The sequence below is a fragment of the Aotus nancymaae genome, unplaced genomic scaffold, assembly GCF_030222135.1.
Source record: "Aotus nancymaae isolate 86718 unplaced genomic scaffold, 86718_ANA_hifiasm-v0.15.2.pri h1tg000036l, whole genome shotgun sequence".
Lineage (NCBI taxonomy): Eukaryota > Metazoa > Chordata > Mammalia > Primates > Aotidae > Aotus > Aotus nancymaae.
The window spans coordinates 18,669,357-18,692,550 of record NW_026988450.1 but is presented as its reverse complement, the minus strand read 5'-3'; the positions used below and the strand labels follow the sequence as shown (position 1 = coordinate 18,692,550).

The following is a 23,194-nucleotide window of genomic DNA, read 5'->3' as shown; positions in this document are numbered from 1 at the left end:
CAGCAGATATGAACAGTAGTTGAATGAATAAAAAGAATTGATGAAAGAAGAAAACAGAGGAGGAGGAAATAGACAAAAGGTAGGAAGAGAAAGAGAGATAATCTTATATATCATTGATTGTGCTGTCAGTCCGGAGGTAATTGATGTGAGACTTAAGAGATCTTTTTTCACTTGTTCTTATTGTTGATAAACTGTAAAATCTGTCTAACCTTCCTGAAAGCTTTGTGGCATTCAACAATCAAAACATGAGAACAATAAAAAAAAAAATACTAAACTCACATTATGAATTCTAGACATAAGGATGTATTCTTTTTTTTTTTTTTTTTTTTTTTTTTTGAGACGGAGTTTCACTCTTGATACCCAGGCTGGAGCGCAATGGCGCGATCTCGGCTCACCGCAATCTCCGCCTCCTGGATTCAGGCAATTCTCCTGCCTCAGCCTCCTGAGTAGCTGGGATTACAGGCACGCGCCACCGTGCCCAGCTAATTTTTTTTGTATTAGTAGAGACGGGGTTTCACCATGTTGACCAGGATGGTCTCGATCTCTTGACCTTGTGATCCACCCGCCTCGGCCTCCCAAAGTGCTGGGATAGGATGTATTCTTAATACTTTCATTCAACTATTTCAACAAATATATTTTGAGCATCTATTAAGGTACAAAACAATATTCTGTAGAGCAACAGACAAGAGACAAAGCTCCTTCCCACAGGAAATATGCATCTGGTACACAGGAGGCAGGGGCATGTCCTTCTTTTCCTGGCAAGTGTTAAATGAACCCAACTTCTGCAGCCTTTACTTTATGGGAAAACAGAAACTGCTAACACTGGCTCTTCCTGCACCTGTTTTTTACAGTAGTGTGACCTCTTTCCTCGGTGTCGTTTTCAATCACATTTTTTCACCTGGGCATAAGGCAAACTTGTTCTCCCCTTTTCAGAATCTGCTCTCAGCTCAATTTCCAATTTCCTCCATGCTTAAAGAACACACACAGATATATAACAGGCCAAACTTACATCTCTCAGCAGCATTAAAAAAAATCCCAACCTATGACCTCTATCTAGCTCAGTGCCAATCAACATGCAGCTTGCAGACTTTAGTAAAGAAATTGCAAGTGAGAATTTAGAAATTAGATTCTAAAAAAGTCTAAAATTGTATTTAGAAACTAGATTTGGTCAATGCAAACTCTATAACAGTTTATACTGCCCTGACATGCAAATATTCAAAAGCCCTTGTCTCATTCACCAGAGTAGCGACTAGGGCAGCAAGTTACATGCAGTGGCATGATCATCGTGCACAGTAGGGCCACATCAAAAGAAGTGATATTTGTTAATTATAAACCAAAAGTGCATAAAAACTGAAAATAAACACAAGTGTCTTTATGTAAAATCTGTCATTTCTACAACATTTAAATTTTTAATCAGACTTTTAAAAATGATAGTTTAATATTATTAACTAAATTAGAGAAATAAAATTGACATTGTTTTTATATGTAACTTACTGATGGCAATACAACTTCACTGGGTTTTTATTGAGAAATTGCTGTGAAATCTCTTCCTTCCTTACTGTCAACATACCTCTGTGGGTCTTGTTTTCTTCTACCATGATCATTATTAAAACAAACATAAAAGTTCAATGTCCACTTTTCCCTGTAAACTGTGCTGTCATTCCAACCTGGATTAGATATATTACCAAGCAAGAAACTAGCTTTTAGTTTCTCAGATTAAAAACTTTAAACATTGGCATATACAGTGTTTATTAAAATACACGGAAAAAAAGCTTTTGTCCAGCAAAAGAAACGATCATTAGAGCAAATAGACAACATACAAAATGGAAGCAAAATTTTGCATTCTATCCATCTGACAAAGGTCTAATATCCAGAGTCTACAAAGAACTTCAACAAATTTACAAGGAAAAAACAACAACAAGCAATCCCATTAAAAAATGGGCAAAAGACATGAACAGATAGTTCTCAAAAGAAGACATACATATGGCCAACAAGCCCATGAAAAAAAGCTCCACATCACTGATTATTAGAGAAATAGAAATCAAAACCACAATGAGATACCATCTCACACCAGTCAGAATGGCAATTATTAAAAAGTCAAAAAACAACAGATGCCAGAAAATTTGCAGAGAAAAAGGAACACTTTTACACTGTTGGTAGGAATGTAAATTAGTTCAACCATTGCAGAAGGCAGTGTGACAATTTCTCATAGACCTAGAGGCGGAAATGCCATTTGACCCAGCAACCCATTACGGGGTATATACCCAAAGGTTTTATAAAGATACATGCACATATATATTCATTGTCACATTATTCACAATAGCAAAGACACAGAATCAACCCAAATGCCCATCAATGATAGACTGGATAAAGAAAATGTGGTACATATAAACTATGGAATACTATGCAGCCATAAAAAGGAATGAGATCATGTCCTTTGCAGGAACATGGCTGGAGTTGGACACCATTAGCCTCAGCAAACTAATGCCAGAACAGAAAACCAAACACTGCATGTTCTCACTTATAAGTGGAAGCTAAATGCTGAGAACACATTGAGCAAGGGGGTGGGGGAACAACACACACTGGGGCCTGTTGGGGTGCATTGGGGAAGGGAGAACAGCAGGAAGAATAGCTAATGGATACTGGACTTAATACCTGGGTGACAGGATGATCTGTGCAGCAAACCATGATGGCACACATTTACCTATGTAACAAACTTGCACATCCTGCACATGTACCCCAGAACTTAAAATAAAAGTTGAAGGAAAAAAAGAACATGAAAAGATGTTGAGTTTGTGGAATTGCTATTTCATTCACAACTTTTTTTTAAGAGACAGGGCCTTACTGTGTCATTCAGGCTGGAATGCAGTGATGCAAGCAAAGCTCACTATAACCTCAAACTCCTGGGCTCAAGTGATCCTCCCAACTCACCTACCTGCGTAGTTAGGACCATAGGCATGTGCCAATATGTCAGGCTAATTTTTAAAAATTTTGTAGAGATGGGGGTTAAGAGTCTCTCTATTTTTCCCAGGCAGGTCTTGAATTCCTGGCCTCAAGTGAACCTATTGCCTTAGTCTCCCAAAGTTCTGGGATTACAGGTGTGAGTCACCACACCTGGCCGCAACTTTTATTTTTGATTGCAAAATAACCGAAATTACTTAATGGCAATTCTTTATTAACTGCCTACAGAATCCGGAAGCATTCAAGCATAGTAAAACAGACCTGACTGTGATACGTCTCAAACAGCTTTCAATTACACACTACATAAAATGGTCCTACTTCAAATATTCCCATTGGAGTACTTGCAAGCCTTTGTACCATTGTTCACAGCAGATCTGGGCAATCATCCTTTCTGTCTTTGGGCTAAATCCAGGACTGGAAGCACAGCTAAAGCTGTACATTCTTCTGGATAGTTTTTTTTTAATTGCCTCTTTCTTTATAATGCTTACTAGTGTGAAATCAATGCAGTATCTACATTATTCTCAGGAACATCTCTGTGAACAAAAAATGCTCTTCCAGTTCTATTTTGCATCGCTATTGCATGCAAGTTACTTCTATGTCTTTTCTACTCAGTGGGGCCGGCACTGAGCACCGTGGAGAAACTCTTGGTGTTAATTTTGTTCTCTGAGTAAGTTGCTCTGCAAAAAATCCACGAAAGCTGCCTTCCATGAAACCCATCTTCAGATACAAATCTCTGTGTTTAGCCATTCTATATGTTAGGCAAATGCTAAGGATGGTACATACCTCTTCTTGGCTAATGCACTTGACAGTGTATAAAGCATCACTAGCCCAAATGGACAGATTAGAAAACAGGCTCGAAAATATTAAGAACTTGCCCCCAAGCCATATAGCTAGTCAATGAGAGGGTAGGCACTGGAATCCAGGCTAACTCTCCATCTTCCACTATATTAATGCAGCAATTCCATATCATTAACCTTCTATTTCTTCTCACTCACACCACTGCAGAATTTCATATTCAAAACAAACTGAAAACGTTTTCCCCATAACCTAAATGTCATTTTGTCTATTAAGCATATTTCTATTTTTGTCTTACCTGGCTCAGAAGTTATGCAATGAATGTCATATTAGATCTACTGAAAATGCTTCTCCTTAAGACTAGCAAGGGATTTGTTCATCTGTCATCTCCCATTGTGTTTTTTGAATGCATCTAATTTTACATCTGAGTTCACTGATATCTCAAGTACATGAAGTTCAAAGTTTATAGAAACTGAACCACATCTGAGACCCTTTTCAATTATTAATGGGTACATGATCTCCCAAGTTCTGGGACTATGAATTAATGTGCACACAATCTCACAACGTTCTGAGATTTCCTTTATAATCATATGAAATATACTATGAATGGAATAGAACTATAGGCTTTCAATTCCACTTGATTAAAATGTCTTAATATTTAAATAAACAAATGAGAATATACTAAGTTCTAATTTATTCTGTTAAAATGTTTATATTTAATCATATATAATTATCATTATACAGCTAAAATTACATGTTACCATATATAATATTATGTAGTATATATTTTGACACTTTATTTTGGAATTTGATGCAAATAATATGGCTGATAATGCATTTTGATGGCATTTAAAATGGATATAGATGAATCCTTCTTCTCTGACCATGTGAAATATTGCATAAGAAACATTCATTATGAGAGCAGGAACACTTTAGTGGGCTTGATTCACAGTCTCACATCAGAGATACTTTCTTTCATTTCCAAGTAACAATAAGACTCCAACTATTTCAGTTACTTTCGTCTTTTTCTTCCACTCCATTTCCATTTGTATCTTCTTAGGGTTCTTATTATCACTTGCCTATAATATTTTAAGTTTCCTAACCAGTCCCTCTGGCTCATCTTTTCCTCACCCCTAATTTGTCCTCAATGGTACCACAGGGTGGACAGCTGATTATGCATCCTCTCCAACCCCAGTGTGCCCTGCTTAGAACTCACAAACCCGTTGCTTCACTTACAGGCTTCTGCTGAAGTGCTTTGGCTGGCATCTGAGGCCCTCTGTGGCCTGTTCCTCTCCCAACTTCACTTTCATCCCCTTCCCACCTATTATAGTCTCGCAACGCCTTGGATTGTATTGTTTTCTCTTTCCTGAAACAGCTTCTCCACCGCTCTCCACCTGGCCCTCCGGTAGTCATCTTTCAGAGCAGTCCCCAGTCCCAGGACTCCTGAGTCTTTCCTAAATGCTCCTGTTCTGTGCTCCCCAGGTAACCTGTTACATCAGCCATGGCATTTGGTAGAGTATTTCAAAATAACCTGTTGGTTTCATTGACCCTTCCTTTTAAAATTCTCAAGGGCATATTGACCAGTTCACCTCTGTATCCTCAGTGCTGTGTGCATTTCTGCACTTGCATACAGGTGCACAATAAATATCGTTAAGCCATAAAGAGTAGTTCACAAAACAGAATAGAAGGACCCAGGAAGACCCATCTGCTAAGTCATCATGATGTGAGTCAAGAACCTGTCACTGTTTATATCTTGTGTCCTAGTTGGTTGCCCTGGCTTTTGAGCATTTATATACATACAAATATTTATTAATAATCATCTATTAGTAGCCACTTTGTCAGAAAGGGTAAACAAGGAAAAAAGTAAGGTAAAAAGGAGAAACAGACACATAAAGTATATGAAGCATAATGGGTATGTGCTATAATAGAATCATGGAATAGAATTATTTTTAAAAGACTAATGGAGGGAAGGTAGGAAGACCTCAGCAGGGGAGGTGGTGGCAAATTTGGGGGCATGTGAGGAAAGATATAGGAATTGGCCAAGGAAATTAAAATGGATGTCATTCTAACTGAAATTACAAAAAGCCAAGCCAAAATGTGTTGATTCTTTTCCTAAATGACTGACAGAATTTCATAAACTTGAATCTACATAAAATAGAACTGTGCCCCCAGTTGAAGTTGGGGGGTGGCATTTAACCAGGCAGCTAATTTTATAAACCTAAAGCTCTATTCTTCACACAAATCATGAGTTTCAGTAAATCCATATTAATTTCTTCTAAGTTAAAATCATGGCTTTTACATCAAAAGCTCTGGCTGCAAGCAAAATTTCCTGACTGATGTAGGGATAAAGCTTTGAAAGGATAATTCATAATCATTCATTCACCTGCACGGTACAGTCACAAAACAAAAGAAGTCTGAAGTGTCAGCAAAAAGGAACTGAACAAAAGCAATAGGAAAATAATTCACTGAAGGAGCTTGACTAAGATGACTTGAATATATTTCTAAGACAGATTGTCCTTGTGATCAGATAGAAAAGTCAGCAGAGTTAAAAATAAAAATCAATCTTGCTTCCATAAGCACAGACAATTTTTCCTCACAGAGTATATTTCCCTAACTGTCTTTTTGGGTATGTTTATTTTCCCTTTGACACTTCTAGCTTTCATTTATTTCCAAAGGAAATTTGGAGCACAAAGGACTTTGATCTTCCCCTTGCTTTGGTGAAAACAATAACTTTTATTAGCTCTGAGACAGAGGTGGTTCTCTTCAAAGAATTCTTTTAGCAGATGATTTTATCTGCTTCTACTTGTCATCCAGAATATCTATTTATCCTTAAAAATATTATCACAACAAAGGACTTATCACAAAAATGAAAACTCATAAACAATTCTAATCTCACTTGTTGCTCTTACCTAAAAATTGCATTAAAAATTTCTTTAACATGAAAGTAAAATAGATATTAGTTATACTTACACTTCTTAAGGGCAAATGAATTAGCCTGAATTAAAATAAGAATCAGTCCAGTCCAAGTAAGTTACATAATACTACGTGCATAAATGTATGTGTAGTTATATCACATTCTCAGTAAAGCAAAAGTGGCAAGGTTTCATAGAATTATATTATTTTTCAAATTAAGAAGAGATATATTGCTTTCAAAGTGTCACTACAGTTTCAACTTTACCTGATCTTGCCTTATGTGAAATTTATGAACCTTGGTTATGCTGATGAATTTTCTTGAGATGCCTCCAACAGAGTCAGCATCTGCACTTTTCAAATGGCCTGGAATTTTTTGGATATAAAACAAAGTAGGCTGGATACTGGAATAAATTCAATAAAATGATATTCCACAGAAAAGACAGCCAATGTATTATGATTAAACTGGTTTTCAATTCAATTCAACTATTTTTATGGTACTAACTTTGTACCAAGCACAGTGAGGAACTAGGACGTGGTTGTCCTCAATATATATCGAGGAAGGCAGGCAAATAACCCACAGACCAAATTAAAACAAATGAAATCAAACAGGTTATCAGGTTGTAAAGACAAGAGTGACTGATCAATTCCAGCTGAAGCTATAACTAAAGGCATTCTGCAAGAAGATACATTAGAAATTGGTCCTAAATAATCGCACTATTTGAGCAAATAGAAATGGAGCTGAAGCGTGTCCTGGGTGAAAGCTGGGTTAAAAAAAAAAAATGAGAAAGAGCTGGATGCAGAGGAGGTAAAATAAAACATGTTGATTCTGGTCACAGGTATGTTCCTGGTCCCTCTTCCTCTTGAATTCCAGCTTCCATAACCTTACAATTTCTCCTTTCCCCTTTAGGATTTTCCCTCATGCTGTTCCCTCTGCTAGAAAATATCCCTTCTCCCCTAAATATTATAATCTTAACTCCTCTTTCAGATCTTAGATTAAAAGTCACTTCCTCTAATTCATTCCTGAAACCTTCAACCATCATCCCATCCCCAATGGCTTAAGACTGATTCTCTTCTGGTACACATGCATAGCACTTTATACTTTCCCTAAATAGTTTGTCTCACATATTGCTATAGATTATTAGTGAAAATTTTGTTTAACATTTATCATAACCTACAGACAAAATGTTCTTGTCAGGCAGCAATCTTAATCTCTTGTAAGGCTCTGGGACACGAGGCGCTGTCCTTGGTACTTGATAAGAGCACAGTATTTGTTGAATACATGCGAGTATTCAGCAGTTCTTTAGTTTTACTTTGTGCAAGAATTTGGCATTTGAGTATAACATATTTTGTAAATGTTAGCTTTTTCATAAATTTCATGTATAGGAAAGACATCCACAAAACTTTCAAGCATTATAAACTAATTCAAATTCTTTGTAGATTTCATTGTTTTCTCCTGCCAGGAGACAATCACTTCTCAAATAAAACAAAATGTACAACTATGACAACAACTCTGATTTCCAAGTCTGCACACAAAAATGAATTGAATATACACATTTGGTTTACAGCTACTCTTAAAGAAAGCAAAATATGAATGCATCTTAAGATATTAAAAAATGAAATTCTGCTAAAAGATAGAGGGGAAAACAAATATAAAACTGCTATAGAGGAGATAAAAATGCATCTGGAATGTTTCTGGTTAATTTAAAAAGAAATCACATCACATAATAGCTCTAAAGCTGCAGCTCTATGAATAAAAACAATTTAAGGACAATGGCATTATTTATATGCTAATTAATATGCTTTTTCTCCCTCTGTCTTTCTCTCTCTTGTTCTCACTCTCAGATCTTAAGCTGTAATCTTGTCGATTTCAGGTAGTTTACAAGATCCTTACCAATAGAACACTAAATTTTCTATTTCTATATACTATTTGTTATCAGACAAGGAATATGTAACAGAGCTGAGGGCTCAGGGAAGAAAGAGAAGGGGATGGGGAGATGTGCCAACACCCAGAGACAGGGCACGGAAGCTGAAGTCCCACTGTCCTTTCACTTTCTCATGCTGTTCCTCAGCTGTACTTAAAGACATGAAATGGAAGTAAGTTCCTGGCATTCTTCATATTCACCCCATTTCAGGAGAGCACAGTTACTAATTTTTTTTTTCCTGCAGAAGTAGTGAGAAGCGACACATTTCATAGATGCGTTATCATGAGAACACTGACATACTTCTGGACAGACATTTCTTGTTGAAAAATTGTTCAAAATACATGGCTCTGAGATTGGTATTTGTGTAGTACTTCTTGTTAACATGAATAAAATATCTATCTTCCTTCTACTTATTACATAAAATATACTTGGCTTTGAAAACTTTCTTTAAAGAAAATGTGCCATTCTTTATCAACAAAGGCACACCATCAAAGAATATTTGCTTCAAAAATTTTCTTCTTTCCTTCCTACAAAGATGATGAATTTACATTCAGATATGCCAAATCATAAGCCCCAAAATTCAGTATAAAATTGTCACTTCACACAAAAACAATCTCATAATATACAATTTTTTTCTTTTTTCTTTTTATTTCATTGTACTGTTTATTTCATTCTGAAAATAATATTCTAAACATAATAATCTAAACCCTTCAAACATTAAAGGAGTGTTTTGACACAAAGAACACTGTTTGGATTTATGTTTTAACTGTAAATGTAAATGCAATAGTGTTTTTACCAGGCATTGGTGCTTCCTGCCAATAAGCAGCACACATTAAAATGAATGGGTTTGGTAAAGATGTATTACTTTAAGTGGGGCAGAGAAAAATGAAGCTGATAGGCATGATAGCTCATAGCCAGAGAGACTACAAAGGAAAGCCTTAGGTAGAAAAGAGAGAATAACACAGGGTGAGAATGGTGAAGGGAAGGGATAAAAACACCCTACCTCCTGAATTTTTTTTGTCAGAATTCCAGAGTTAAACACTTTACATGCTGTTACTCTTTAATAAGTAGAAACAAATCAATCAACTGACTTGGCCCAGGAGGGGGTTATATTGTGCAAACAGCTGTAAACATTTCTGCTAGCTCAGTTTATTCACTGGGGGCAAAAATTAAACCAGGTTTTCTCCATGTAACTAGGATTATGGCTGTAATGCATGTGACAAAGCCTCACAGAGACAAATGGCCTGTCTCTGTATTTCCACAAGAGACTGGAGGAAAATGGACAGGCCAAGCCATGTGGCCTTGGCCAGCTTCATTACTACCTCGTGAAAACTTTAACTGTGTTTATGACTCCTGGTAATCAATGCATGGAATACAAATGGACAGCAATAACTCAGTAAAACCTTTCAGTGGCCTCTCCATCGTGTTTACAATAAAATTGCAGTTTCCTACAATGGCCCACCACCCTACATGACAGGGCCCTGTCCATCCCTCTCCATTCACACCCTTCTCCTCAGTGTGCTAGACTCCTACTGGCTTTCTCTGTCTTCCTCAAACATGACAAGCTTATTCCTATAATGATTCAACTACATCCATTCACTGTCTCCAGAAAGATCTTGCCCATGATTTTAGAAAAGCTGTCTCCTTATGATTCAGGTTAATGTTCAAATACCACCTAGTATTTAAGTCATCATTAACTACCTTCTCCAAATTACTAACCTCCTAATAGATCAGCTTGCTTTATATTTTCTTCACTGCATTTTCCATCATCTGAAAGACTTTGTTTAACTTATTTACTTGTTTGTTTTCTATCTTTCTCATTCTCACAAAAATGAAAACCTCTTGTAACACCAACTGGATAAATACTCAATGGAATGAAATCAGAGCAGCTGGGGGCAACTGATATCTGACACCAAAAGTTAGTAACACAGAATTTGTTCTCACTGTCTAATGTTCACTTCATTCACTCAGATGGCGTAATATAATATTAAAAATATGGATGATAAAGAGAAAATGTCTTTGGTTTAAATCCTGAGTTTCCCAAGACTATCTAGGTAACTTTAAATTCTCCTTAAAATGGAAATGATAATATGGAATTTATTGAGTTTTCAAACAATCCACATAACTCACCTAACATTGTTACTGACTTTTAAAATGTCCTTAAAATTTGGTAGGTATCGGGGCTATCCTTTTAAGTAGAAAATGACTTGTATCTCTTTACGGTTCTGGAACAGAATGAGCATGTCTGTTTCACGTCTGCTCCATCTCCAATTATGGAGATCGTTCCACGACTCTGGAACGATCTCCATAACTGGAGTGAAATTCATTGACTTTGCTTGTCCAGCATCCTGACACTCACTCTTGGTGACAGTTCCTTGGTGTTATCTAGTGCCAACCCCACCCAGGAATGTGTGCATGGCCTGGGTCTAACTGACTGCCTCCCAAGGTCCTTGGGGCTCTAGGGAAGGAATGGTGGTTTCACCTTGTCTTCTTCTTCTGAGAATAGAACACTGGTTTGTAGGAACCATCTTTACCCAAATGTGAAACCACCCTGCCCGAAAAGGAAGGCCACATAGAGGAAAGAAACGCCAACAGATGGAGAGAGAAATGGTATCTTGAGGACCTGTAACCCTCCTGGAGAGAGCCACGCCTGAAGTGGCCACAGCCCCTGGATATCTCTGTTACATAAGCCAAGTCAGTATTTTGCTTATGCTAGTTTGAGTTTGGTTTCTGAAACTTATAATCTAAAGAATGTTTTTTTTTTTTAAACTTTCTGCAGAGCAGTTAAGTGCTGAGATAAAGAATGCTTTCTAAGACAATGATAGTTTGTTGTAAGGTTAAATGAAAAAAAAAAAGTCATTTTCTGAGGTCTAATTAGTAAGTAAACAAATTACTTTCCAGAATGAAATGGTTTGAAGTGAAAGTGTGAAAAAGTTGTTAGGTTATTAAGGAGAGACTGACACCTTGGGGTTACTTTTTAAAACAGGCAGTAAGACCCCTGTGAATAAATGGTCAGTGTGGGCTTGTGGCCCGGAAAACCAAGAGCAGATTGCCCAAAAGCAATTTAGGAGCATTTGTGATTACAGATTAACAGGAAAAATAAAGGAAGAAATTAACACCTTATCCAAGAAGGAAGCAATATGAAAAGGCATTATTGAAAGTCAAAAGGAAGATAATTGTCTTCCTGTGCAAAGGAAATCTAATACACAACAAGGAGGATATACAGCAGGTAATTCTGACAAAGGCACCTAATTTGTTTTGAGGAGTTTGTACATTTAAAAATGCTTTCTCCAAGAAAGAGACATTAAAATGTTTTCTTATGAGAACAAGGTATCATGTAATTAATGTTCATGCTATTATCTTAATAAAATATCGTTATTAAACATCTTGTCAGCTATCTGTTTTATATGAGTATATATTACATTGCTGTTTTTTAATAAAAGATCCACAGGAGTATGAATGGCATGTCATCTTCCCATTTCTCCCTGCTAGTTACACCTAAAAACTTTAATGCACCAAACATACATTTGTGGAGAGCTTCTTAGGCAAAATACTTTGATAAACACAATGAGTGATACCAAGATAAACATAGCCCACATCTCAAAGAGCTTATACTAGTATAAAAAGATGAGAAATCTCTACATGTAACCATATCATTTTAGAGGAACACCGAATGCTGTAATAATTATAAATAAAGTACATTGAAAGACTAGTAGAATGATCTGATATTCATTTAGGCCAAGGGCAATGGTTCTGAAATTTGAATGTGCCTAAGAATCATCCACCGTGTTTGTTAAAACAAAGGCTGCTGTGCCCATCCAAGAGCTTTTAGCAAGTCTGCAGATGCTACAGATGCTTCTGGTCTCGGGATCATATTTTGAGAACTACTGATCTAGGGGATTGGTTTTCAATTTGGGGTGTACAGTAGAATCTCCTAAGAACCTTTTTAAAAAACTAGTGCCCAGGTTTTATTCCAGTCCAATAATAAAAGGAAAATATTTTACAAAGGGGACTATACTAGAACTGGACATTGATTTATAGCAAGAGTAGTTTTATAAACAGTTGGAGGCAGATGCTAAGTGAGAGGTGAAAAGTCATGGAAGAGGTCAAGTACAGCACATGATTAAAAATGAGGGCAGGCACAGTGGCTCAGACCTGTAATCCCAGTACTTTGGGAGGCCAAAGTGGGCAGATCACCTGAGGTCAGGAGTTCAAGACCAGCTGGGCCAACATGGTGAAACCCCATCTCTACCAAAAAATACAAAAGTTATCTGGGCATGGTGGCGCACCTGTGGTGGCACTACTGGGGAGGCTGAGACAGGAGAATCACTTGAACCTGGGAGGCAGAGGTTGCAGTGAGCCAAGAATGCTCCACTGCACTCCAGCCTGGGTGACAAGAGTAAGACTCCGTCTTCAAAAAAGTGAAAAATACAGCATTGCTGATCCATCTGATATATCCATAGACAGTAGACAAAAGCAGTCTTGGTCCAAGTCATGAAAGATCCCAACTTCCATGCTAGAGAGTTTGTGACTTTTTTAGGGGGTGAGAATATGACATCACTAAAGTGCTTTGAGCAGGACAGTGATACAGCGAAAATTGTGGCTTAAAATTATTATTTGAAAGCAAAATCCTGAGCAGATTAAAACAACTCTGGTTCTCCTCAACAAGGAGATAAAATTGTTACAGCAATGTTTTAGACCGATTTTCTTAAATTGGAGTCAAGAGTTATATTCTCTTGTATTCTCAGAACTTGTAGCTCGGAGAGAGCTACAAGTTCTCTACAAATGCTTTAATTTTGTATTTTAAGACATAAAATAAATTTTTAATTTTAATATTTTTCTCTGTCACTAGGCTGGAGTACAGTGCTGCATGATCACAGTTCACTGCAGCCTTGACCTCCACAGCTCAAGCCATCCACCCACCTCAGTCTCTGGGATAACTGGAGTCATAAGCACATGCCATCACACCTGGCTAATTAAAAAAATAAAATTGTAGCGACAGGGTATCCCTATGTTGCCCAACCTGGTCTTGAACTCCTGGGCTCAAGTAATCCTTCTACCTCAGCCTCTCAAAGTGCTGGGATTATAGGCATAAGTTACTGCACCCCGCCAAAGAAGAATATATTTTGTCAGGTATCAAGGCAAAATTTCTTTTGAGATGACAATTGTCAATCGAAAGATTTTTACAAGATTGGACTTAAACTTATGAAATCAGTGTTTCTTAGTCAGTGGACATACTTTTTAAGAAGTCAAGATTAACTCCCTGTGCCCCTTTCTTCCCTTTAAAAATCCACTCATAACTGCTGCTAATCAGAGTGTATTCAGGGCAACTTGAATCTATGCTCCTAGGTTGCAATCCTCAAGTTTGGCCCAAATAAACTCTCTACTTAATTTTGCTTTTGCTTCTTCCTTTTAGGTTGACATATCTGGCATAACTTGGCAGGATTCAGAGTGACTACCCTGACCACCTGGTGTTTTTCTCTGAAAGCAGGGCTTGATACCAGCACAAACATTCCATCTTCAGAAGTCCTATTGGGAGTTTCAGGTGAGTTCACCTGAATTCAGACCTCCCAGTCTTTGGCCAAAGGTCTACACTTCGTTTGAGCTGTTTCTCAAAACCTCTCTCTTTCCTTTATGAGTGAGGGCTTCAGTCTCTGTCTTTGGACAGAAGATTCAGGCAAAGAGCTCTGCAGAGAACTTCCTCCTTCAGCCTGTCTCAGGACCAGGGCCTCAGGTCAAAGTTTTCCTGCCCCTGTCTACAGCAGAGGTTTGGGTAAGGATTGCCAATTGGGCACCAGTGGTCTGGTTTTACACAGCATGTCTAAAAATAATTGCAGATACTTTCCTAGTTTTGAAATTTGGGGCTTAATTTTTCTTTTTCTTTTCCTTCTTTTTTTTCATTTTTTTTTTTTTTTTTTTTTTTTTTTTTTGAGACGGAGTCTCCCTCTGTAGCCCAGGCTGGAGTGCGGTGGCACGGATCTCGCCTCACTGCAACCTCCTCTTCCTGGGTCCCGGTTCAAGCAATTCTCCTGTCTCAGCTTCCCAAGTAGCTGGGATTACAGGAATGTGCCATCATGTCTAGCTAATTTTTGTATTTTTAGTAGAGACGGAGTTTCATAATGTTGGCCAGGCTGGTCTTGAACTCCTAACCTGATGATCCACCTGCCTCAGCCTCCCAAAGTGCTGCGATTACAGGCGTGAGCCACCGTGCCTGGCCTGGGCATCATTTTTCTTCTGTAACCAACTCTTATTAAACATCAGCTGAATCTATGTATAACACGATGGACATCCTCTATTAAATATCTGGGAATGTGGATCCACCTAACCTGGAATTGTCAAAAAATAAACCTCTTCAAAACTGGGGATCTTTTGAAGTATCTAAAATAATTTATTTATGTACACAATTAGAAAAAGCTGGTTTTGAAAGCAGACAATTAAAGACCTACTTCCAATGGTCCTTTAAAAAAGAAAACTTCTAAAAGAAATCCTGAGACGATTGCCTCCATTCAGGAGGTAAACAGAACATACCCATCACCACCACCAGAGGGAATTCCCCAGGCATTTGACTCCCTCCCTGAAACTCCTATTGAGGCGTAGTGACTCCAGTCCTGGAGTTCCTATGAGCTCCTTCTGGTTCTGGGGGATGCCTGGTTCTCAAACTATTCTTTGCTCAACTAAAAAACCCATCATGAAGACACAGAGGGGACGGGGTAAAAAAAGAGAGAAATTTAAGTAAATAAATAAATGAATAAAAAGACCACCCAATGAACGAGATGGGTCTCCAAAATACACCTTTGTTGCCTAGCGGACAATTGCTTAGGTTGATATAACAGTTAATTAAAAGACTAATAGTCTAAAACGGGGAAATGAATTAAATTAAAACTACTGAGATTATAAACATGTAGATACAACCATTTTTTTTTTAACTAAGACTAATTATTGATGCTGATGTTGAAATGTTAACATCCAGGGAATAAGCTGAGCAGCACTCCTGCTGAGATTAGATCTGAATCAAGTTAAAATCCTCTAATGTTCAAATGGCCTGCTTTGAATATCCTGCAAGATTTATTTAAAAAAATAATAATACCCTGCAAGATTTACAAAAAAGAAAAAGAAAAAACCCTCCACTCTGTGGTCTAATTGCTATGATTTTATGTTCTTACCACCAAGGCCTAGGTTTGATTCCTGATTAGGGAACCAGCTTCTTTTGCTTTGATATTTTTGTGACTTTTGACTTTGCCACTTGGGAGAGTGCCTTTGGTTAAAAAAAAAAAAAAAAGATTCAAAAGCCAGAATATCAGCTGTTTGTCTTGGCTATAATCTGAAAAATTTTAAAATTATTAAAATATATTTTTAAAATATATTTTTAATTTATGTTATATACAAATAATATATATTATATATAATATATAAATTAATATATTTAAATATGTTTTTAAAGGGCTCTATGGTCAGAAGTCAGCTTGACTAAAAGCTGATATTTAAGTACACATACAAAAACACATTATAAACACATATATTAATATATTTTATATATGTGTGTGTGTGTATATATGTATATATACATTTTATACATATTAAGGCCTTTCTGCTTTTTTCTCTTTGGATCCTGCTTTGGGGAAGATTAGTTTCCTGTGGATGGAAACCCTTCATTAATTATCTGTTTGTCCCCTCTGTTCACTTCCTTTCTTAAAAACTGTTCTCTTATTTACTTCTATTCCTCCTGACTCCTTTTTCCTTTTTGCCATCTTTGGTACCACATAAAAGGATCTGGGAGAGACATCTAATGACTCAGACTGTTCGAGAAACACAGAAAACAGTGCCACTGACCCCTTTTGGGGGTCATCTGTCTTACCGTGAAGTCTAGAAAGTCACAGACAGATTCCTCTGAGACCTCATACTCTATCATCTTTTGTGCTGTGTTACCTGATTTTGTTGGCTTTCCAGAGTACCAGAGATTACTTCGTACTGAGAGAGAACTTGACCTTGGTATATGAGATGACTGGTGAGTCACTGGCAGAGCTACACTTTTGGAGGTGGCTGAGGGCTATTGTTTACAGTAAATGGTTATTGCTACAGGACAGTACTCATTTCCCTGGCAGTATAGATGAGACAGGGAAGGTTTAAACCTTAGAGAAATGTCTTTGTAGCACAGGGTACTGTAGAAGCATTGCTTGGCCTGGTCCCATGGTGTTTCCCTTTTTTTGTGAGGGGGGATTCTGGGATTCAATATAAAAGTAGAATGCTTGATTTTAAAAAAATCTAAATGCTCTGGCTTTTCACATATTTAAATTATTCAGCTTTAAAAACTGCAAATGCTTTGTTGGCCCTGTTCCTTAATGGGCTCCACCTTGAGTTCAGTTATCTACTTGGAAAACAGACACTAAATTAAAAGCTACCTATCTAAATAAAATTGGCCTCCTTATGAAATTCTATGGTAAATTCCTGTGATTTTGTGTTACCTTGAAATTCATTTTTAACCTTCCTCTAACATACCCAAATTCCTTCTTTAAAAATATTAAATTTTGTATCTGTGATTTGAGATATAAATTTGCTACCCTATTTCTCTAAACTTCAGTAAGGGCTTCAGCCATGTGAAACAGATAAACTTTAACCTTTTCCATTTACAAAGGCACAGTTTGGATACAACTGTCCATTTAAACTAGAGAGGTTTACCTGATTCATGGGAAAGGTTTCAAAACTAAAGTTAGATGATCTCTATGATTGCCTGCATTTTTTGTATACATGTGTACACGTCTTTTTGTATGTTGTCTATGATACCAAATTGACTTGTAAATATGTGTATTCATAAATTAAATAACTAGACCAAATGCTTTTTAAATTCACGTGATTTTAGTAACCTTTGGTAAATAAAAATAGTTTTAAAATTATTGGTAAAATAAAATAGAAACAGCTTCATAATTTAATTAGGAAATTTTTGTCCATTGGTCAGACAAGTTTATACTATCTCTGCTAGATGTTTAAGGTCATAAAACTGTAATTCGTATGATATTTTTAAATATTTGCTTAATTTGTCTGTGAGCTTATGTCTTTGGATTTGAGCATGTAGATCTGGGATCTGGAGAGATGGCCACAGTGAGGCCTGGGGACAAGTCCTCAGAGCCTAAACCACCAACCAAAAAGTAGAATCAAGCTTAACATGGCCTCTTTCTCCCTGGCCCAGTTTCTCCTCCTGGTCATGCTGGAGGGGTCTGATCCTCCAATCATACTCTTCACAGCTCTGTCCCCTGTTCTGAGCTCCTGAATTTCCCCTGTACTTGGTGTGGAAATTCAGGACTCAAGTGGGCCATGCTTTTCATTGCCATCTTTGGATGCCATGTAAATATTAGGGACCTAGAACAGCTGGGAAAGACATTACAGAGAGTACCTGTTTCATAGTTTCAGAATTCTTTTCAGTAATTCAAAAATCTTAGGATTATGTTACGTTAAATTAATTAATAGCTAATCATAAAATGTCTAAGTCATTTCTAAGTAAAATACTGAAACATTAATCATTAAACATAAATGTATGTTTATATACTTTAACAACATATTTTTATATAGCATAGTAAAGCTGAATATATTTAGATCTGTTATTAAACAGAAAATTTAGAAAACCTCTTTCTAAAAAAATTATAAAATGGTTTTCATAAAAAAAATACTAGTATAAAATAGTTCAAAATTATTTGCTTCCTAGGTTTTTCACTGAAAATTAGTTACAAGGTTAAAACTGTGATATGGTTTGACTGTGTCCCAACCTGAATCTTGAATTGTAGCTCCCATAATTCCTGTGTGTTGTGGGAGGGACCTGGTGGGAGGTAATTGATTTATGAGGGTGAGTCTTTCCCATGCTGTCCTCATGATACTGAATAAGTCTCAAGAGATCTGATGGTTTTCTAAATGGGAGTTCTCCTGCACATGCTCTCTCCTGTCTGCTGCCATGGAAGATGTGATTTGCTCCTCCTTTGCCTTCCACCATGATTGTGAGGCCTCCTCAGCCATGTGGAACTGTGAGTCAATTAAACCTCATTCCTTTATAATTACCCAGTCCTAGGTATGTCTTTATTAGCAGCATGAGAACAAACTAGTATAGCAAATTGGTACCAGGAGTGGGGCTGTACCCTGCAAACCCACAGAGGCAGAGCTGCCCAAGGCCATGGGAGCCTATCTCTTGCATCAGCATGCCCTGCATGTGAGACATGGAATAAAAGGAGACCATTTTGGAACTCTAATGTTTAATGACAGCCTTGTTGGATTTCAGACTTGCATGGGGCCTGTGGCCCTTTTGTTTTGGACAATTTATCCCATTTGGAATGGGTGTATTTACCCAATGCCTGTACCCTCATTGTATCTGGGAAGTAACTAAACTGCTTTTGATTTTACAGGCTTATAGTTGGAAAGGACTTGCCTGGTATTAGATGAGACTTTAAACTGTGGACTTTTGAGTTAATGCTGAAATTAGTTAAGACTTTAAGGGACGGTTGGTAAGGCATGATCAGTTTTGAAATGAGAGGAGATGAGATTTGGAAGGGGCCAGGAGCAGAATGACATGGTTTGGCTGTGTCCCCACCCAGATCTCCAACTGTAGCTCCCATAATCCCCATGCATCATGGGAGGGACCTGGTGGGAGGTAATTGAATTATGGGGGCAGGTCTTACTCATGCTGTTCTCAGGACAATGAATAAGTCTCAAGAGATCTGATGGTTTTATAAATGGGAGTTCCCCTGCACATGCTCTCTCTCTTGCCTGCTGCCATGTAATATGTGACTTGCTCCTTCTTGCCTTCCACCATGATTGTGAGGCTTCCTCAGCCATGTGGACTGTGAGTCAATTAAACCTCTATCCTTTATAATTACCCAGTCTTTGGTATGTCTTTATTAGCAGCATAAGAACAAACTAATACAAACTTTACTCAGTATGTATAACTAAAACTACCAGATATAAGAGAAATATGTCTATATGCAGAAGATATAATGAAAGTAAAATGTAAAGAAAGTTGAAAAGACAGAGTAATTTTTCTTTTACATGAAAGAGAACTTTATATGGTCATGATAATGGGGAAAGGAAAGTAAATTTTTGTTCTATGGTAAAATGTAGGATACAATTGATGTTTTAAGTAAGTTATAGAAGGTTTGTAGAAGATGGATCTTGTGAAAGAAATTTTGTGTGTGATCAAGTTGGCTAAAATTAAAAGGGGATTATTTAGTTTTTGTAAAACCTTAACATTAATATTAAAAGCATACTGATGCAGGGTCAGGGTCTGAGGCCCACTGTTAGAATAACAAGGTTTTCTTAGAGCATTGATTTGCTCTCTAATAGAAAAATTTAAAAGGTTATGAAAGGTTTCTTAAAATCTTATCTTGTGTGGTTAAAGCTGATTAAGATTGGATGAATTTGTTTATAAGGTTTTATTAAAATAACTTTACCATTAATAATATACTGATGCAAAGATAGAAGTTGGTATTCTATTATTCAAATTAAGTACTCTTAATTTCTAGCAATATAGTTGTTTGTATAAATTCAACAAAAATCTGTATTCCTTTTTTAAGAGACATAATTAGATATACTGGTTCTTTTACCAAAACTTTGACTGAAATGGCTTCGATTCAGATACAATCAGACTGCTTTGAGGAACTGATGTAGACTTTATAGAGCCAATAAAAAAACCCTTGGAAAGATTGGTCTGGTACCTTCTCTGCACAGTTCCTTTATAAAGTTTCTGTCCTCGTGGTAACTAAAGAATGTCACTTTCTGACAGGCCCAGGAACCTCAAGCATTTTAGGATCTCAAGAAGAGCAGAGTTGACTCATTTTTTACAAGTACTGCAGACAGTCTGATGGCAAATCCTTGGATTGGCTGGCCTTGGGGCTTTTAAAAGTTGAATCTGAGGCTCTTATGGAAGTCCCAGTAAAGCTAACTTAAAAGAGACTAGGCCATTCACTGTTCTTTTGCACTTCCTGCAAATAAGCAGGCAAAGTATCACAACACTAAAACCTATTTTGCAAGTAAATTGATTCAACTAAGATTTATCTTTGGTAAAAATGGAGAACTGGATAAAGAAAAAGTGTTTCAGAAAAAAAAAAAAAAAACTATAGTATGCCTGTTACTAGATTCTAGTCTTGTCCATTTTTTTTGAATTTTATTATTTGACTATAATTTGGATTAAATATTGAATTACTTCCTGGCTACAAGTCTCTAAAGAAGAACATATATTTAATTTTTGTCATAATGTTTTTAGTTGACTTCCTAATGGAATAAGTTTATTTTTGTTGTTGTTTTGGCATTTAAATTTTATTTTTAGTTATAATCTTTACATAGATTATATTTCCACTATCTCTTGTTGTTTTCCTTCTTCTGAGGAAACTAAATTGATGATATTCTGAATCTAGGTAGGATTCAACAAGCAACAGCAACCATAAATCAATAACTTTGACAGAACTACTTGGGAATGAACCTTCCTAATGATGGACACCTTGATACTCAAATTTTAATCATCAATGCTGTCAAGAAGAAAGATTTTTTATCAAAAGGCGGAAATGAGAAAAGAAAATAACTTTTATCTGATGAATGCAAGTTATTTTAATTAACCGGCCTGGAGAGACATTATAATGAGACAGAAATCACATCCCTCTACTCCTTTTGAGCTATTTATTTATCGTTTGTAACTGCTTGCTATCACCACAAGTACCTGTAACTTATCCTAATGATGCCACACTGAACGCTATAACCCACACCCTAGAGCTTAACAATGGACAGCCAATGTTATTTGTCAATGTTATTTCTGTAAATCAATAAGAATGCCTGACAAACAACTTTGTATCAGCTCACTCCTTGTCTCCCATTTTTCCCTTAAAAAATCTATTTGTAATTGCTGTTAATTGGAGTGAACATTCAGAGCAATTTGAGTCTATGCTCCCAGGTTGCAATTCTCAAGCTTGGCCCAAATAAACTCTCTACTTATATTAACTTTGCCTCAGGTTCTTCCTTTAAGTTGACAGGATAAAAAATTTAAACTGTCAAAATGGTATTTTTGATTTATTAAGGCTAAAGCTAGAACAAAAATATCTTTTACTATTAAAAATAAAAGCCTTAATTTGTTAAGTAATTTTTTAAAAGTGATCTGTCAACAGGGTAATTCATAAGATAAGAAGATATATATAGACTAATAATTTGTTGACAAATAAAGCTTTTGAATTATAATACATTTTCCCTTCACTTACTGTGGTTAATTTTTCCTGTCATTTATCATTGTACCAGTAACACTACTTTTTGGAGGAAAAAGACAGTAAAATGCAAGCATTAAGGGACGCATTAAAAGTAAATATTTTTCCAATACCAAGCACATGATCAATCATATATTCCATGCTGAACACATATTCTTCTCCCTGTGTGGGGGCGCCAGCTGTTTAATGGTACACAGAGAAATCTGTTTTACCCTTAATCTACTCAATCGCGTAGGGGACACCACTATAACATATGCCAGTGATTTTCTTTCTTGGAAATGGTCTACTATATATTTAACTCCTTCTCTTTATCTTTTCAAAAATTTTAAAACTTGCATAAAAATTTTCAAAACACTTTTATTTAATTATTTTTATTTGGAAAAAGTATAGCATATGAAAATATTTAAAACATTAAATCCTAAATACTAGAACTTTATATCAAAAGAAATGTTATTAATAATCTAATATAATGAATAAGATAAAAAATCCTATTAATATATTTTCTATCGAAATATAGACACTTTTTTTTTTATTGGAATGTTACATACCTGAGCTTCTGGTTATACTGCTTGACCTTCTCCAGTGAGGCTGCATTTATCTGAGCTTGAAATTCTTCCACAGAAACACTGTCTCTATAATAATATCCTTCCATGCTCTCCAGTGCTGTCGAAACAAGTAAACATACTTTGCAAACAATTTTATAACTCAATTTCTCCACATGTAGTATAATTTTATTGATTATTAGTAAATTTTGCAAAGAGGACCAATTATCAACATATCTGCAAAAGAACTATATTAGGTCCAGAAATGAATGAAAACTGTTCTGCTCTCAAAATAAATATCAAACATTTGGTGATTTTTCTGTCCAGTGGGCAAAAAAATTTCTGGTTTAACTGTTCTCTATTTTTAAAACATTTTGTATATGTTGCAGGAAACCAAAATATGCCACTCCAAAATATAACTGTCGGATACCAGAATATACCACCCCAAAATATTCCTCCCTGGCATAAGGATTATTTTGATCTGGTTATTTTGAGAAACTGCACAGAGACACAGGAGAAACTCTGAAAACAGAGAAGTTTCCCTTTAATAAAGAAAATTTACATCTATGAAGGAAGTCTCCACTTGTAAGAGTGTCTCCCTCTCTGTACTAGGGAGAGAAGGATGGTGATCACAGAGAGTCTTACCTGCACAACAAATCTTTCCTTTATTTGATGGTGCTTTCCTGGTCACCACTTCATAACTGGGCCTTCCCTAGACCTTTCTTTTTCTGTTTCAGTAGAACCATGGCATTTACGCCTAAGTTCAAAGCTATCTCTTTCAGATTTAGTCACTTTTCTTTAGGTATCACTCATGTATACATGAGATATATATGTTATT

General features: G+C 36.4%; 1 protein-coding gene across 1 annotated transcript in view; it reads right to left on the bottom strand.

Moving 5' to 3' along the window:
- PREX2 (phosphatidylinositol-3,4,5-trisphosphate dependent Rac exchange factor 2) overlaps nucleotides 1–23,194 on the bottom strand; it is a 290,449-nt gene that overhangs the window by 57,601 nt on the left and 209,654 nt on the right. Inside the window, 1 exon segment of the mRNA XM_012463660.2 lies at nucleotides 22,363–22,477. Within this exon segment, the coding sequence (XP_012319083.2) occupies nucleotides 22,363–22,477 (115 nt within the window).